Raw genomic sequence first — 19,131 nt, 5'->3', positions numbered from 1 at the left:
TCTTTTTCTGTTTCTCTCTCCCTTTTTCTGTTTCTCTCTCCCTCTCTCTTTTTCTCTCCCTTTTTCTTTCTCTCTCTCCTCTGCCTGCTGTTCTCTGACACTGCTTTCCACTGTCATTAGTAGAATCATACAACTATCCATCTTCTTAATGAGATAAAGCAAGATGATTCTATTTTCACATTTGGTTCTGTCTGTGTGTTCTAGTAAGGGTTCTGTCTGTGTGTTCCAGTACAGGTTCTGTCTGTCTGTGTGTTCTAGTAAGGGTTCTAGTATGGGTTCTGTGTGTTGTGTGTTCCAGTACGGGTTCTGTCTGTGTGTTCTAGTAAGGGTTCTGTCTGTCTGTCTGTCTGTCTGTCTGTCTGTCTGTCTGTCTGTCTGTCTGTCTGTCTGTCTGTCTGTCTGTCTGTCTGTCTGTCTGTCTGTCTGTCTGTCTGTCTGTCTGTCTGTGTGTGTTCTAGTAAGGGTTCTGTCTGTGTTCTAGTATGTGTTCTGTCTGTGTGTGTGTTCCAGGAAGGGAGAGGAGATCTATCACCAGCTGAGGAAACTTGGTGCGTCTCTGGACTGGAGCAGAGCCTGCTTCACCATGGATCCAGTAAGACAGTACTATTACACTACATCATCACAGACACACAGGCCTTGTGGTTAGAATGTCCGTCCTGAGATTGGATGGTTGGGAGTTTGAGCACCGGCCACGTCTTACCAGAGGCTGTAAAAATGGGACCCTATGAGTGTCTGCTCAGCATTCAGCATTAAGGAAATAGATTGGAGATACGATACACTAGTGTTCTGTCCAGGGGGTGTTCATCAGAAACAGGAGATAGACTAGTGTCCTGTCCAGCGGTTGTTCATCAGAAACAGGAGATAGACTAGTGTCCTGTCCAGGGGGTGTTCATCAGAAACAGGAGATAGACTAGTGTCCTGTCCAGGGGGTGTTCATCAGAAACAGGAGATAGACTAGTGTCCTGTCCAGGGGGTGTTCATCAGAAACAGGAGATAGACTAGTGTCCTGTCCAGGGGGTGTTCATCAGAAACAGGAGATAGACTAGTGTCCTGTCCAGGGGGTGTTCATCAGAAACAGGAGATAGACTAGTGTCCTGTCCAGGGGGTGTTCATCAGAAACAGGAGATAGACTAGTGTCCTGTCCAGGGGGTGTTCATCAGAAACAGGAGATAGACTAGTGTCCTGTCCAGGGGGTGTTCATCAGAAACAGGAGATAGACTAGTGTCCTGTCCAGGGGGTGTTCATCAGAAACAGGAGATAGACTGGTGTCCTGTCCAGGGGGTGTTCATCAGAAACAGGAGATAGACTAGTGTCCTGTCCAGGGGGTGTTCATCAGAAACAGGAGATAGACTAGTGTCCTGTCCAGGGGGTGTTCATCAGAAACAGGAGATAGACTAGTGTCCTGTCCAGGGGGTGTTCATCAGAAACAGGAGATAGACTAGTGTCCTGTCCAGGGGGTGTTCATCAGAAACAGGAGATAGACTAGTGTCCTGTCCAGGGGGTGTTCATCAGAAACAGGAGATAGACTAGTGTCCTGTCCAAGGGGTGTTCATCAGAAACAGGAGATAGACTAGTGTCCTGTCCAGGGGGTGTTCATCAGAAACAGGAGATAGACTAGTGTCCTGTCCAGGGGGTGTTCATCAGAAACAGGAGATAGACTGGTGTCCTGTCCAGGGGGTGTTCATCAGAAACAGGAGATAGACTAGTGTCCTGTCCAGGGGGTGTTCATCAGAAACAGGAGATAGACTAGTGTCCTGTCCAGGGGGTGTTCATCAGAAACAGGAGATAGACTAGTGTCCTGTCCAGGGGGTGTTCATCAGAAACAGGAGATAGACTAGTGTCCTGTCCAGGGGGTGTTCATCAGAAACAGGAGATAGACTAGTGTCCTGTCCAGGGGGTGTTCATCAGAAACAGGAGATAGACTAGTGTCCTGTCCAGGGGGTGTTCATCAGAAACAGGAGATAGACTAGTGTCCTGTCCAGGGGGTGTTCATCAGAAACAGGAGATAGACTAGTGTCCTGTCCAGGGGGTGTTCATCAGAAACATAAAGCAAGTCTTGTCTACTTATATACCACACTGTTATAGTATTGTTATTGTAGTATGTTATGTTATTGATGTCATTATCACATACAGGTTATGTTATTGTCCGTTCTTCTGCTCAGCTCTTTCTTCCTGTGTGTGTGTGTGTACCTTTTGTGTGTGGGTATTTTCAGGGCTTCAGCAGTGCTGTGACCGAGGCCTTTGTAAGGCTGTGTGACTCTGGTCTGATCTATCGCTCTGAGGGGCTGGTCAACTGGAGCTGTGCTTTGGAGTCGGCCATCTCTGATATAGAGGTTAGTCTATCATCTCTGATATAGTCCATCATCTCTGATATAGTCTATCATCTCTGATATAGTCCATCATCTCTGATATAGTCCATCATCTCTGATATAGTCCATCATCTCTGATATAGTCCATCATCTCTGATATAGTCCATCATCTCTGATATAGAGGTTAGTCGGCCATCTCCGGCGTAGAGGTTAGTCGGCCATCTCCGACGTAGAGGTTAGTCGGCCATCTCCATAGTCTTAACTATTAGACGAGACCCTCTACTCTCTTAGTGTTAGCATGTCACTTTAGCAACAACATCATCTTTGCTATGTGCTACAGAACATGATGTACAGCTTCAGTTTGTACAATTTATTGTCTGCAGTTAAATAAGATTTTATTTTCAAATTGTAAACTTGAGATGATGAATCATCGTGGTGTTTTATGTGAGAGGTGTGTTGACGCTTCCTGCAGGTTGACTCCAAGCAGCTGTCTGGCAGAACCCTGTTGTCTGTCCCTGGCTACCAGAACAGGGTGGAGTTTGGGACCATGGTCACCTTTAGCTACCCTATAGACGGCCAGGGTGAGTGGTTGGGTTTGAGTCCCAAATGGCACCCTATTTAGGGCTCTGGACAAAAGTAGTACACTGTGTAGGGAATAGAGTGCCATTTGAGATGTAATCTCAGTATCTGGGTCGTGATCTTCCTGTATGTCTGCTGTTCTCTGGGATTTCTCCCATCTTTCCTGTTGTTTATACTCTCTCTTTCTCTTTATTAGATGGAGAGGTGTCAGTGTCGACCACTCGTCCTGAGACCATGTTGGGTGATGTGGCCATCGCTGTGCATCCTGAGGACCCTCGATATCAGGCTAGTATACTTCAGATTACATCCTGAGGACCCTCGATATCAGGCTAGTATACTTCAGATTACATCCTGAGGACCCTCGATATCAGGCTAGTATACTTCAGATTACATCCTGAGGACCCTCGATATCAGGCTAGTATACTTCAGATTAAATCCTGAGGACCCTCGATATCAGGCTAGTATACTTCAGATTACATCCTGAGGACCCTCGATATCAGGCTAGTATACTTCAGATTAAATCCTGAGGACCCTCGATATCAGGCTAGTATACTTCAGATTAAATCCTGAGGACCCTCGATATCAGGCTAGTATACTTCAGATTACATCCTGAGGACCCTCGATATCAGGCTAGTATACTTCAGATTACATCCTGAGGACCCTCGATATCAGGCTAGTATACTTCAGATTAAATCCTGAGGACCCTCGATATCAGGCTAGTATACTTCAGATTACATCCTGAGGACCCTCGATATCAAGCTAGTATACTTCAGATTACATCCTGAGGACCCTCGATATCAAGCTAGTATACTTCAGATTAAATCCTGAGGACCCTCGATATCAGGCTAGTATACTTCAGATTACATCCTGAGGACCCTCGATATCAGGCTAGTATACTTCAGATTACATCCTGAGGACCCTCGATATCAGGCTAGTATACTTCAGATTAAATCCTGAGGACCCTCGATATCAGGCTAGTATACTTCAGATTACATCCTGAGGACCCTCGATATCAGGCTAGTATACTTCAGATTACATCCTGAGGACCCTCGATATCAGGCTAGTATACTTCAGATTACATCCTGAGGACCCTCGATATCAGGCTAGTATACTTCAGATTAAATCCTGAGGACCCTCGATATCAGGCTAGTATACTTCAGATTAAATCCTGAGGACCCTCGATATCAGGCTAGTATACTTCAGATTAAATCCTGAGGACCCTCGATATCAGGCTAGTATACTTCAGATTAAATCCTGAGGACCCTCGATATCAGGCTAGTATACTTCAGATTAAATCCTGAGGACCCTCGATATCAGGCTAGTATACTTCAGATTAAATCCTGAGGACCCTCGATATCAGGCTGATTACGAGTTGTCTTTTAGCTGAGACTTCTAAATGGTTCACTACTATTTGTCTTGCAGGCAGTTCATGGTAAACAGTGCAGACACCCATTCGCTGACCGACTCTTACCCATCATCACTGACACTATGGTGGACATGGAGCTGGGTACAGGTACAGGAACGGTCTTGATGATCTGACTAGATAATGATCTGATGGAATTTGAACAGCAATGCGTCAGGAACAAGAACAAGCTAGTTATGGTACAAAACAACGATTATTCTGAAAACCATTCCTTCTTTATTGTTCTGTCTGTCCTGTCTGTCTCTCTCTCTCTCTCTCTCTCTCTCTCTCTCTCTCTCTCTCTCTGTCTGTCCTATCCATCTGTCTCTCTCTGTCTGTCTCTGTCCTGTCCGTCTGTCTCTCTCTCTGTCTGTGTCTCTGTCTCTCTCTCTCTCTCTGTCTGTCCTATCCGCCTGTCTGTCTCTGTCCTGTCTGTCTCTCACTTTCTCTCTGTCTGTCTCTCTCGCTCTCTTTCTCTGTCTGTCTCTCTCTCTGTCCTGTCTATCTGTCTCTCTCGCTCTCTTTCTCTGTCCATCTGTGTCTGTCTCTGTCTGTCCCTGTCTGTCCTATTCGCCTGTCTGTCTCTCTGTCTGTCTCTGTCCTGTCTGTCTCTCTTTCTCTCTGTCTGTCTCTCTCACTCTCTTTCTCTGTCCATCTGCGTCTGTCTCTGTCTGTCCCTGTCTGTCTCTGTCTGTCCCTGTCTGTCCGTCTGTCTCTGTCTGTCTCTGTCTGTCCCTGTCTGTCCCTGTCTGTCTCTGTCCTGTCTGTCTCTCTGTCTGTCCCTGTCTGTCCGTCTGTCTCTGTCTGTTTCTCAGGTGCTGTAAAAGTTACTCCAGCTCACGACCACACTGACTTCCTGCTTTCCCAGCGGCACTCTCTTCCTCGCCTCACTGTGATTGGAGGAGACGGCACAATGACCCCTCTCTGTGGTCAATGGCTGGAGGTACACTATCTCATCCAGAGATTGTTGTTGTCAGTTACTGTGTTCTGTCTGGCAGTTCCGTAACATCTGAGAGATGTCTAATCTTTCCCTCCCATCACAGGGAGTGAAGCGTTTTGATGCCAGAGAACAAGTGATCGATGCACTGACAGAGAAGATGCTGTTCAGAGGGAAAAGGGATCACGCCATGTCTTTACCTGTCTGCAGGTAGAGGGAGACATTCACTGTCTGTTCCCTCTCTCTCTTGAGACGGAAAGGGTGTTCGAATCACATCATGTAGTGTCCTGATAATGTAGTGCCCTGATAATGTAGTGCCCTAATAATATAGTGCCCTAATAATGTAGTGCCCTGATCATGTAGTGCCCTGATCATGTAGTGCCCTGATAATGTAGTGTCCTGATAATGTAGTGCCCCGATAATGTAGTGCCCCAATAATGTAGTGCCCTAATAATGTAGTGCCCTAACAATGTAGTGCCCTGACAATGTAGTGCCCTGATAATGTAGTGCCCTGATAATGTGGTGCCCTGATAATGTAGTGCCCTAATAATGTAGTGCCCTAACAATGTAGTGCCCTAACAATGTAGTGCCCTGACAATGTAGTGTCCTGATAATGTAGTGCCCTAATAATGTGGTGCCCTGATAATGTAGTGCCCTAACAATGTAGTGCCCTGACAATGTAGTGCCCTGATAATGTAGTGCCCTGATAATGTAGTGCCCTGACAATGTAGTGTCCTAATAATGTAGTGCCCTGATAATATAGAGCCCTGATAATGTAGTGCCCCGATAATGTGGTGCCCTAATAATGTGGTGCCCTAATAATGTGGTGCCCTGATAATGTAGTGCCCTGATAATGTAGTGCCCTAATAATGTAGTGCCCTGATAATGTAGTGCCCTGATAATGTAGCGCCCCGACAATGTAGTGCCCTGATAATGTGGTGCCCTGATAAATCAAACCCAGATTATGGGATAAATTAAAAACATGATTACTTTTGCAGTGAAAGACAATATGTTTACAAGTGACATATAGGACAGAGGGTTTTTTCACAGAGAAAAGTGAATGAATCACCACATTCAGAATTGCTGGCTAAAAGGAATCATTTCTGTCAGTTATCCCAGAAGCTGTTTTGATTTAGTCAGTAATCTATATGTGCAGAAGCTGTTTTGATTTAGTCAGTAATCTATATGTACAGAAGCTGTTTTGATTTAGTCAGTAATCTATATGTACAGAAGCTGTTTTGATTTAGTCAGTAATCTATATGTGCAGAAGCTGTTTTGATTTAGTCAGTAATCTATATGTACAGAAGCTGTTTTGATTTAGTCAGTAATCTATATGTACAGAAGCTGTTTTGATTTAGTCAGTAATCTATATGTAACAGAAGAGATATGGGTTAGATGTGGTTACCTGCTGTTCATCCAGAATGCCCATCTCCTGCAATTTCACATAGAAATCCAATCAGTTACCCAAAATGAACTAAATAACAGAACAGATAACACGTCAGGGTAACACGTCAGGGTAACGCGTCAGGGTAACACTTAACACGTCAGGGTAACGCGTCAGGGTAACGCGTCAGGGTAACGCGTCAGGGTAACGCGTCAGGGTAACACGTCAGGGTAACGCGTCAGGGGAACACGTAACACGTCAGGGTAACTCGTCAGGGGAACACGTAACGCGTCAGGGTAACGCGTCAGGATCGTCAGCATCTTGTTTACTATCCTACTGACCTCACCATAGAGTTAAGGCCACACCCAGTTGCTATGTTAAAGCTATTTTGTCTTATTCTGCTAATTATTTCTCTTGTCCTCTTTCCCCCTCCTGTGTGTCAGTCGTTCTGGGGATGTCATTGAACCTTTGTTGAAGAAGCAGTGGTTTGTGCGTTGTGGAGAGATGGCCCGGAGAGCCATACAGGTGATTGGACTGTCTCTTTGTGTTGTAGTATTTGCTGTAGGTCACCTCAGCCTGTCTGCTTCAGTGGCACCCTATTCCCTACATAGTGCACTGCTTTTAACCACTGCCCTGTGTTGGTGAGAGGGTCTGTGTTGGTGAGAGGGTCTGTGTTGGTGAGAGGGTCTGTGTTGGTGAGAGGGTCTGTGTTGGTGAGAGGGTCTGTGTAGGTGAGAGGGTCTGTTTATCATTTGAACATGTCAATGAAGATGATGTAATGCATGGCACTGACTCTCTCCCCACTCTCTTTCTCTCTCTCTCCCTCTCTCCACCCTCTTTCTCTTCTCTTCACTTTCTCTCTCTCTCTCCACCCTCTTTCTCTCTCTCCCCCTCTTTCTCTTCTCTTCACTTTCTCTCTCTCTCCACCCTCTTTTTCTCTCTCCTCTTCTCTTTCTCTCCTCTTCTCTTTCTCTCCTCTTCACTTTCTCTCTCTCTCCACCCTCTTTCTCTCTCTCTCCCCCTCTTTCTCTCCTCTTCTCTTCCTCTCTCCCTCTTTCTCTTTCTCTCTCTCTCTCCACCCTCTTTCTCTCTCTCTCTCCACCCTCTTTCTCTCTCTCTCCTCTCTCCCTCCCTCCCTCTCTGTCTGTCTCTCTCCCTCTCTGTGTGTCTCTCTCTCTCCTCTCCCTCAGGCAGTAGATGAGGGACAGTTAGAGATCATTCCTCACTTCTACACCAAAACATGGAGTAGCTGGCTCTCCAACATCAGGTCAGTAAGAGTGGAGAAAGTATTACTTTTCTAAATATCAAAAGGTCCCCCCCCCCACCCCCCTGGACCTAGCTGCAAGATTCTCAGAAGGAGAGAGAAATAAGCAGGACATCTGGAATCTTCCAACTAGGATGTCAGTCACATTTATATTCCGAACTGAACTGAACAATAATAGTGTGCCGTGTGAGAGAAGCAACAACCAGTCTGTTTGTTTGTCTTCCTGCTGGACTAGCAACACCGGGCCCCGACATCTTCATTGTTTTATTGTTGCTCTTTGACCCCTTGGTGTTATTAAAATAGTCCTTGTTATGACTTATGTGGTTTTAACAATGTGATGCCTGTTTGTGTTTTCCACGTCAGTGATTGGTGCATATCCAGGCAGCTTTGGTGGGGTCATCAGATTCCAGCCTATCGAGTGACTCTCTCAGATTCCACTGACACTCAGGAGGTGCACTGCATGTTTCAAGCTGGATTTCACACTCTCACAGTCACACTTATCAACGAATTGTCAGTCATATTTTTGTATTGTAAACAACGTTATTTATTGATGTGTGTTATTTCCCCCAGGAGCTCTGGGTCTGGGGCAGGAGTGAGGAGGAGGCCAGAGAGCGGGCTGCTGGGAAATATGGAGTGACTGCTGACACCATTACACTGACTCAGGGTGACCGCTGACACCATTACACTGACTCGGGGTGACTGCTGACACCATTACACTGACTCGGGGTGACTGCTGACCCCATTACACTGACTCGGGGTGACTGCTGACACCATTACACTGACTCGGGGTGACTGCTGACACCATTACACTGACTCTGGGTGACTGCTGACACCATTACACTGACTCGGGGTGACTGCTGACCCCATTACACTGACTCGGGGTGACTGCTGACACCATTTTACTGACCCCATTACACTGACTCGGGGTGACTGCTGACACCATTACACTGACTCAGGGTGACTGCTGACACCATTACACTGACTCGGGGTGACTGCTGACACCATTACACTGACTCAGGGTGACTGCTGACACCATTACACTGACTCAGGGTGACTGCTGACACCATTACACTGACTCAGGGTGACTGCTGACACCATTACACCGACTCAGGGTGACTGCTGACACCATTACACTGACTCAGGGTGACTGCTGACACCATTACACTGACTCAGGGTGACTGCTGACACCATTACACTGACTCAGGGTGACTGCTGACACCATTACACTGACTCAGGGTGACTGCTGACCCCATTTTACTGACCCCATTACACTGACTCGGGGTGACTGCTGACACCATTACACTGACTCGGGGTGACTGCTGACACCATTACACTGACTCGGGGTGACTACTGACACCATCACACTGACCCCATTACACTGACTCGGGGTGACAGCTGACACCATTACACTGACTCGGGGTGACTGCTGACACCATTACACTGACTCGGGGTGACTGCTGACACCATTACACTGACTCAGGGTGACTGCTGACACCATTACACTGACTCAGGGTGACTGCTGACACCATTACACTGACTCAGGGTGACTGCTGACACCATTACACTGACTCAGGGTGACTGCTGACACCATTACACTGACTCAGGGTGACTGCTGACACCATTACACTGACTCGGGGTGACTGCTGACCCCATTACACTGACCCCATTACACTGACTCGGGGTGACTGCTGACACCATTACATTGACTCGGGGTGACTGCTGACACCATTACATTGACTCGGGGTGACTGCTGACACCATTACACTGACTCGGGGTGACTGCTGACACCATTACACTGACTCAGGGTGACTGCTGACCCCATTACACTGACCCCATTACACTGACTCGGGGTGACTGCTGACACCATTACACTGACTCGGGGTGACTGCTGACACCATTACACTGACTCGGGGTGACTGCTGACACCATTACACTGACTCGGGGTGACTGCTGACCCCACCACACTGACCCCATTACACTGACTCGGGGTGACTGCTGACACCATTACACTGACTCGGGGTGACTGCTGACACCATTACACTGACTCGGGGTGACTGCTGACCCCATTACACTGACTCGGGGTGACTGCTGACACCATTACACTGACTCGGGGTGACTGCTGACACCATTACACTGACTCGGGGTGACTGCTGACACCATTACACTGACTCGGGGTGACTGCTGACACCATCACACTGACTCGGGGTGACTGCTGACACCATTACACTGACTCGGGGGAGCTGACACCATTACACTGACTCAGGGTGACTGCTGACACCATTACACTGACTCAGGGTGACTGCTGACACCATTACACTGACTCGGGGTGACTGCTGACACCATTACACTGACTCGGGGTAACTGCTGACCCCATTACACTGACTCGGGGTAACTGCTGACCCCATTACACTGACTCGGGGGGACTGCTGACCCCATTACACTGACTCGGGGGGACTGCTGACCCCATTACACTGACTCTGGGTAACTGCTGACCCCATTACACTGACTCGGGGTAACTGCTGACCCCATTACACTGACTCGGGGTAACTGCTGACCCCATTACACTGACTCGGGGGGACTGCTGACCCCATTACACTGACTCGGGGGGACTGCTGACCCCATTACACTGACTCGGGGTAACTGCTGACCCCATTACACTGACTCTGGGTAACTGCTGACCCCATTACACTGACTCGGGGTAACTGCTGACCCCATTACACTGACTCGGGGTAACTGCTGACCCCATTACACTGACTCGGGGGGACTGCTGACCCCATTACACTGACTCGGGGGGACTGCTGACCCCATTACACTGACTCAGGGTAACTGCTGACCCCATTACACTGACTCAGGGTAACTGCTGACCCCATTACACTGACTCGGGGTGACTGCTGACACCATTACACTGACTCAGGGTGACTGCTGACCCCATTACACTGACTCGGGGTGACTCACCTTAATAAGTCTGTCTGTCAGGAGATCTGCTTTACTGCCGTCACATAAACCCATTTAATTGTTTGTAGCACAACAATGACTCAGAGTCCCTGTGGTGCAACACTATCACAAGCCTGTTGTGTTGTTTGTTTGTTTTCGATTGGCTCGTTTACACCCTCTCTCTCTCTTTCTCTCTCCATGTCAGACCCTGATGTATTGGACACCTGGTTCTCCTCAGGGCTCTTCCCATTTGCCATGTTGGGCTGGCCACAGCAGGTACTTGACTTGCATTTCCTCCCCATATGTTTCACTTTTCACAAAGAAAGAAAGCCTGTGTCCCAAATGGCCCCTTTTCCCCATAGGTCTCTGGTCTAAAGTAGTGCACTATGTAGGGAATAGGGTGCCTTTTCAGGCATCCTATGTATTGCCTAGGACTCATGACATCAACCACTAAAATATGCCCCATATAGTGCCCACACTTCCTCATGCTTACTTGACGTGTTGTGTCCCCTACAAATATGCCCCCACAGACAAGTGACCTGAGGCAATTCTACCCCAACACTATCCTGGAAACAGGAAGTGACCTCATCTTCTTCTGGGTGGCCAGGATGGTGATGCTTGGCACAGAACTGACTGGGCAGCTGCCCTTCAAACAGGTAGCGATACTAACGACAACGTGGTCTGACATAAACGACAACGGGGTCTGATACTAACGACAACGGGGTCTGATAATAACGACAACATGGTCCGATACTAACGACAACGGGGTCCGATAATAACGACAACGGGGTCTGATATTAATGACAACGGGGTCTGATAATAACGACAATGTGGTCTGACATTAACGACAACGTGGTCTGACATGAACAACAACGTGGTCTGATATTAACGACAACGGGGTCTGATAATAACGACAACATGGTCCGATACTAACGACAACTGGGTCCGATAATAACGACAACGGGGTCTGACATTAACGACAACGGGGTCTGATAATAACGACAATGATGTCTGACATTAACGACAACGTGGTCTGACATTAACAACAACGTGGTCTGATATTAACAACAACGTGGTCTGATATTAACAACAACGGGGTCTGACTTTAACGACAACGGGGTCTGACATTAACGACAACGGGGTCTGACATTAACGTCAACGTGGTCTGATATTAACGACAACGGGGTCTGATATTAACGACAACGGGGTCTGATACTAACGACAACGGGGTCTGATACTAACGACAACGGGATCTGACACTAACGACAACGGGGTCTGACATTAACGACAACGGGGTCCGATATTAACGACAACGGGGTCCGATTTTAACGACAACGGGGTCTGATACTAACGACAAAGGGGGTCTGACATTAACGACAACAGGGTCCGATATAACGACAACGGGGTCCGATACTAACGACAATGGGGTCTGATATTAACGACAACGGGGTCTGATATTAACGACAACATGGTCCGATACTAACGACAACGGTGTCTGATATTAACGACAACGGGGTCTGATAATAACGACAATGTGGTCTGACATTAACGACAACGTGGTCTGACATTAACAACTATGTGGTCTGATATTAACGACAACGGGGTCTGATAATAACGACAACATGGTCTGATACTAACGACAACGGGGTCCGATAATAACGACAACGGGGTCTGACATTAACGACAACGGGGTCTGATAATAACGACAATGAGGTCTGACATTAACGACAACGTGGTCTGACATTAACGACAACGTGGTCTGATATTAACGACAACGTGGTCTGATATTAACGACAACGGGGTCTGACATTAACGACAACAGGGTCTGACATTAACGACAACGGGGTCTGACATTAACGACAACGGGGTCTGACATTAACGACAACAGGGTCTGATACGAACGACAACGGGTCTGATACTAACGACAACGGGATCTGACATTAACGACAACGGGGTCTGACACCAACGACAACGGGGTCTGACATTAACGACAACGGGGTCCGATACTAACGACAACGGGGTCCGATACTAACGACAACGGGGTCCGATACTAACGACAACGGGGTCCGATACTAACGACAACGGGGTCCGATACTAACGACAATGGGGTCCGATACTAACGACAATGGGGTCCGATACTAACGACAATGGGGTCCGATACTAACGACAATGGGGTCCGATACTAACGACAATGGGGTCTGATATTAACGACAACGGGGTCTGATATTAACAGCGCTTGATAACAACAACAGAGTATAAATTAGAGCCCCTATTCTTACTCTCTCTCTCTGTCTCCCTCCCATCTCTCTATTTCTCCCTCCCTCTTTCTCTCTCTGTCTCCCTCCCCATCTCTCTATTTCTCTCTCCCTCCCTCTTTCTCTCTCTCTCTCTCCCAGGTGCTCCTCCACTCTCTGGTGAGGGATAAGCATGGCAGGAAGATGAGTAAATCTCTGGGAAATGTCATCGACCCTTTAGATGTTATCTCTGGCATCTCTCTGGAGGTACACACACGGTCAGACCTGTCCAGCCTGGCCGGGATACAGAGGACTTGTTAGGAGTAACGACAGAGGACTTGTTAGGAGTAACGACAGAGGACTTGTTAGGAGTAACGACAGAGGACTTGTTAGGAGTAACGACAGAGGACTTGTTAGGAGTAACGACAGAGGACTTGTTAGGAGTAACGACAGAGGACTTGTTAGGAGTAACGACAGAGGACTTGTTAGGAGTAACGACAGAGGACTTGTTAGGAGTAACGACAGAGGACTTGTTAGGAGTAACGACAGAGGACTTGTTAGGAGTAACGACAGAGGACCTGTTAGGAGTAACGACAGAGGACCTGTTAGGAGTAACGACAGAGGACCTGTTAGGAGTAACGACAGAGGACCTGTTAGGAGTAACGACAGAGGACCTGTTAGGAGTAACGACAGAGGACTTGTTAGGAGTAACGACAGGACTTGTTAGGAGTAACGACAGAGGACCTGTTAGGAGTAACGACAGAGGACCTGTTAGGAGTAACGACAGAGGACCTGTTAGGAGTAACGACAGAGGACCTGTTAGGAGTAACGACAGAGGACCTGTTAGGAGTAACGACAGAGGACCTGTTAGGAGTAACGACAGAGGACCTGTTAGGAGTAACGACAGAGGACTTGTTTGGAGTAACGACAGAGGACTTGTTTGGAGTAACGACAGAGGACTTGTTTGGAGTAACGACAGAGGACCTGTTAGGAGTAACGACAGAGGACCTGTTAGGAGTAACGACAGAGGACCTGTTAGGAGTAACGACAGAGGACTTGTTAGGAGTAACGACAGAGGACCTGTTAGGAGTAACGACAGAGGACCTGTTAGGAGTAACGACAGAGGACCTGTTAGGAGTAACGACAGAGGACTTGTTTGGAGTAACGACAGAGGACTTGTTTGGAGTAACGACAGAGGACTTGTTTGGAGTAACGACAGAGGACTTGTTTGGAGTAACGACAGAGGACTTGTTTGGAGTAACGACAGAGGACTTGTTTGGAGTAACGACAGAGGACTTGTTTGGAGTAACGACAGAGGACTTGTTTGGAGTAACGACAGAGGACTTGTTAGGAGTAACGACAGAGGACTTGTTAGGAGTAACGACAGAGGACTTGTTAGGAGTAACGACAGAGGACTTGTTAGGAGTAACGACAGAGGACTTGTTAGGAGTAACGACAGAGGACTTGTTAGGAGTAACGACAGAGGACTTGTTAGGAGTAACGACAGAGGACTTGTTAGGAGTAACGACAGAGGACTTGTTAGGAGTAACGACAGAGGACCTGTTAGGAGTAACGACAGAGGACCTGTTAGGAGTAACGACAGAGGACCTGTTAGGAGTAACGACAGAGGACCTGTTAGGAGTAACGACAGAGGACCTGTTAGGAGTAACGACAGAGGACTTGTTAGGAGTAACGACAGGACTTGTTAGGAGTAACGACAGAGGACCTGTTAGGAGTAACGACAGAGGACCTGTTAGGAGTAACGACAGAGGACCTGTTAGGAGTAACGACAGAGGACCTGTTAGGAGTAACGACAGAGGACCTGTTAGGAGTAACGACAGAGGACCTGTTAGGAGTAACGACAGAGGACCTGTTAGGAGTAACGACAGAGGACTTGTTTGGAGTAACGACAGAGGACTTGTTTGGAGTAACGACAGAGGACTTGTTTGGAGTAACGACAGAGGACCTGTTAGGAGTAACGACAGAGGACCTGTTAGGAGTAACGACAGAGGACCTGTTAGGAGTAACGACAGAGGACTTGTTAGGAGTAACGACAGAGGACCTGTTAGGAGTAACGACAGAGGACCTGTTAGGAGTAACGACAGAGGACCTGTTAGGAGTAACGACAGAGGACTTGTTTGGAGTAACGACAGAGGACTTGTTTGGAGTAACGACAGAGGACTTGTTTGGAGTAACGACAGAGGACTTGTTTGGAGTAACGACAGAGGACTTGTTTGGAGTAACGACAGAGGACTTGTTTGGAGTAACGACAGAGGACTTGTTTGGAGTAACGACAGAGGACTTGTTTGGAGTAACGACAGAGGACTTGTTAGGAGTAACGACAGAGGACTTGTTAGGAGTAACGACAGAGGACTTGTTAGGAGTAACGACAGAGGACCTGTTAGGAGTAACGACAGAGGACCTGTTAGGAGTAACGACAGAGGACCTGTTAGGAGTAACGACAGAGGACCTGTTAGGAGTAACGACAGAGGACCTGTTTGGAGTAACGACAGAGGACTTGTTTGGAGTAACGACAGAGGACTTGTTTGGAGTAACGACAGAGGACTTGTTTGGAGTAACGACAGAGGACTTGTTTGGAGTAACGACAGAGGACTTGTTTGGAGTAACGACAGAGGACTTGTTTGGAGTAACGACAGAGGACTTGTTAGGAGTAACGACAGAGGACTTGTTAGGAGTAACGACAGAGGACCTGTTAGGAGTAACGACAGAGGACCTGTTAGGAGTAACGACAGAGGACCTGTTAGGAGTAACGACAGAGGACCTGTTAGGAGTAACGACAGAGGACCTGTTAGGAGTGGAGTAACGACAGAGGACTTGTTTGGAGTAACGACAGAGGACTTGTTTGGAGTAACGACAGAGGACTTGTTTGGAGTAACGACAGAGGACTTGTTTGGAGTAACGACAGAGGACTTGTTTGGAGTAACGACAGAGGACTTGTTTGGAGTAACGACAGAGGACTTGTTTGGAGTAACGACAGAGGACTTGTTTGGAGTAACGACAGAGGACTTGTTTGGAGTAACGACAGAGGACTTGTTTGGAGTAACGACAGAGGACTTGTTTGGAGTAACGACAGAGGACTTGTTTGGAGTAACGACAGAGGACTTGTTAGGAGTAACGACAGAGGACTTGTTGGAGTAACGACAGAGGACCTGTTAGGAGTAACGACAGAGGACCTGTTTGGAGTAACGACAGAGGACCTGTTAGGAGTAACGACAGAGGACCTGTTAGGAGTAACGACAGAGGACCTGTTAGGAGTAACGACAGAGGACCTGTTAGGAGTAACGACAGAGGACCTGTTAGGAGTAACGACAGAGGACTTGTTAGGAGTAACGACAGAGGACCTGTTAGGAGTAACGACAGAGGACCTGTTAGGAGTAACGACAGAGGACTTGTTTGGAGTAACGACAGAGGACTTGTTTGGAGTAACGACAGAGGACTTGTTTGGAGTAACGACAGAGGACCTGTTAGGAGTAACGACAGAGGACCTGTTAGGAGTAACACAGTCAGACCTGTCCAGCCTGGCCAGGAGACAGAGGACTTGTTAGGAGTAACGACAGAGGACTTGTTTGGAGTAACGACAGAGGACCTGTTAGGAGTAACGACAGAGGACCTGTTAGGAGTAACACAGTCAGACCTGTCCAGCCTGGCCAGGAGACAGAGGACTTGTTAGGAGTAACGACAGGACTTGTTAGGAGTAACGACAGAGGACTTGTTTGGAGTAACGACAGAGGACTTGTTTGGAGTAATGACAGAGGACTTGTTTGGAGTAACGACAGAGGACTTGTTTGGAGTAACGACAGAGGACTTGTTTGGAGTAACGACAGAGGACTTGTTTGGAGTAACGACAGAGGACTTGTTAGGAGTAACGACAGAGGACTTGTTAGGAGTAACGACAGAGGACTTGTTAGGAGTAACGACAGAGGACCTGTTAGGAGTAACGACAGAGGATCTGTTAGGAGTAACGACAGAGGACTTGTTAGGAGTAAAGACAGAGGACTTGTTAGGAGTAACGACAGAGGACCTGTTAGGAGTAACGACAGAGGACTTGTTAGGAGTAACGACAGAGGACCTGTTAGGAGTAACGACAGAGGACCTGTTAGGAGTAACGACAGAGGACCTGTTAGGAGTAACGACAGAGGACCTGTTAGGAGTAACGACAGAGGACCTGTTAGGAGTAACGACAGAGGACCTGTTAGGAGTAACGACAGAGGACCTGTTAGGAGTAACGACAGAGGACTTGTTAGGAGTAACGACAGAGGACTTGTTAGGAGTAACGACAGAGGACTTGTTAGGAGTAACGACAGAGGACTTGTTAGGAGTAACGACAGGACTTGTTAGGAGTAACGACAGAGGACCTGTTAGGAGTAACGACAGAGGACCTGTTAGGAGTAACGACAGAGGACCTGTTAGGAGTAACGACAGAGGACCTGTTAGGAGTAACGACAGAGGACCTGTTAGGAGTAACGACAGAGGACCTGTTAGGAGTAACGACAGAGGACCTGTTAGGAGTAACGACAGAGGACCTGTTAGGAGTAACGACAGAGGACTTGTTAGGAGTAACGGCAGAGGACCTGTTAGGAGTAACGACAGAGGACCTGTTAGGAGTAACGACAGAGGACTTGTTTGGAGTAACGACAGAGGACTTGTTTGGAGTAACGACAGAGGACTTGTTTGGAGTAACGACAGAGGACTTGTTTGGAGTAACGACAGAGGACTTGTTTAGAGTAACGACAGAGGACTTGTTAGGAGTAACGACAGAGGACTTGTTAGGAGTAACGACAGAGGACCTGTTAGGAGTAACGACAGAGGACCTGTTAGGAGTAACGACAGAGGACCTGTTAGGAGTAACGACAGAGGACCTGTTTGGAGTAACGACAGAGGACCTGTTTGGAGTAACGACAGAGGACTTGTTTGGAGTAACGACAGAGGACTTGTTTGGAGTAACGACAGAGGACTTGTTTGGAGTAACGACAGAGGACTTGTTTGGAGTAACGACAGAGGACTTGTTTGGAGTAACGACAGAGGACTTGTTTGGAGTAACGACAGAGGACTTGTTTGGAGTAACGACAGAGGACTTGTTTGGAGTAACGACAGAGGACCTGTTAGGAGTAACGACAGAGGACTTGTTAGGAGTAACGACAGAGGACTTGTTTGGAGTAACGACAGAGGACCTGTTAGGAGTAACGACAGAGGACCTGTTAGGAGTAACGACAGAGGACCTGTTAGGAGTAACGACAGAGGACCTGTTAGGAGTAACGACAGAGGACCTGTTAGGAGTAACGACAGAGGACCTGTTAGGAGTAACGACAGAGGACCTGTTAGGAGTAACGACAGAGGACCTGTTGGAGTAACGACAGAGGACCTGTTTGGAGTAACGACAGAGGACTTGTTTGGAGTAACGACAGAGGACTTGTTGGAGTAACGACAGAGGACTTGTTTGGAGTAACGACTGAGGACTTGTTTGGAGTAACGACAGAGGACTTATTTGGAGTAACGACATAGGACTTGTTTGGAGTAACGACAGAGGACTTGTTTGGAGTAACGACATAGGACTTGTTTGGAGTAACGACAGAGGACTTGTTTGGAGTAACGACAGAGGACTTGTTAGGAGTAACGACAGAGGACCTTGTTAGGAGTAACGACAGAGGACCTGTTAGGAGTAACGACAGAGGACCTGTTAGGAGTAACGACAGAGGACCTGTTAGGAGTAACGACAGAGGACCTGTTAGGAGTAACGACAGAAGACCTGTTTGGAGTAACGACAGAGGACTTGTTTGGAGTAACGACAGAGGACTTGTTTGGAGTAACGACAGAGGACTTGTTTGGAGTAACGACAGAGGACTTGTTTGGAGTAACGACAGAGGACTTGTTTGGAGTAACGACAGAGGACTTGTTTGGAGTAACGACAGAGGACTTGTTTGGAGTAACGACAGAGGACTTGTTTGGAGTAACGACAGAGGACTTGTTTGGAGTAACGACAGAGGACTTGTTTGGAGTAACGACAGAGGACCTGTTAGGAGTAACGACAGAGGACCTGTTAGGAGTAACGACAGAGGACTTGTTTGGA

The 19,131-nt window shown here is 47.6% G+C and overlaps 1 protein-coding gene across 1 annotated transcript in view; it reads left to right on the top strand.

Moving 5' to 3' along the window:
* vars2 (valyl-tRNA synthetase 2, mitochondrial) overlaps nt 1–19,131 on the top strand; it is a 35,618-nt gene that overhangs the window by 3,777 nt on the left and 12,710 nt on the right. The window contains exons 8-21 of the mRNA XM_031795053.1: nt 511–592; nt 2,214–2,333; nt 2,782–2,890; nt 3,085–3,173; nt 4,311–4,401; nt 5,106–5,233; nt 5,334–5,437; nt 7,055–7,136; nt 7,802–7,878; nt 8,239–8,326; nt 8,446–8,539; nt 11,015–11,085; nt 11,340–11,465; nt 13,206–13,310. Coding sequence (XP_031650913.1) covers nt 511–592; nt 2,214–2,333; nt 2,782–2,890; nt 3,085–3,173; nt 4,311–4,401; nt 5,106–5,233; nt 5,334–5,437; nt 7,055–7,136; nt 7,802–7,878; nt 8,239–8,326; nt 8,446–8,539; nt 11,015–11,085; nt 11,340–11,465; nt 13,206–13,310 — 1,366 coding nt within the window. The remainder of the gene's footprint in view (nt 1–510; nt 593–2,213; nt 2,334–2,781; nt 2,891–3,084; nt 3,174–4,310; nt 4,402–5,105; nt 5,234–5,333; nt 5,438–7,054; nt 7,137–7,801; nt 7,879–8,238; nt 8,327–8,445; nt 8,540–11,014; nt 11,086–11,339; nt 11,466–13,205; nt 13,311–19,131) is intronic.

Source organism: Oncorhynchus kisutch, linkage group LG17 (genome assembly GCF_002021735.2).
Source record: "Oncorhynchus kisutch isolate 150728-3 linkage group LG17, Okis_V2, whole genome shotgun sequence".
NCBI lineage: Eukaryota > Metazoa > Chordata > Actinopteri > Salmoniformes > Salmonidae > Oncorhynchus > Oncorhynchus kisutch.
This window is presented reverse-complemented; position numbering and strand designations above follow the sequence as displayed.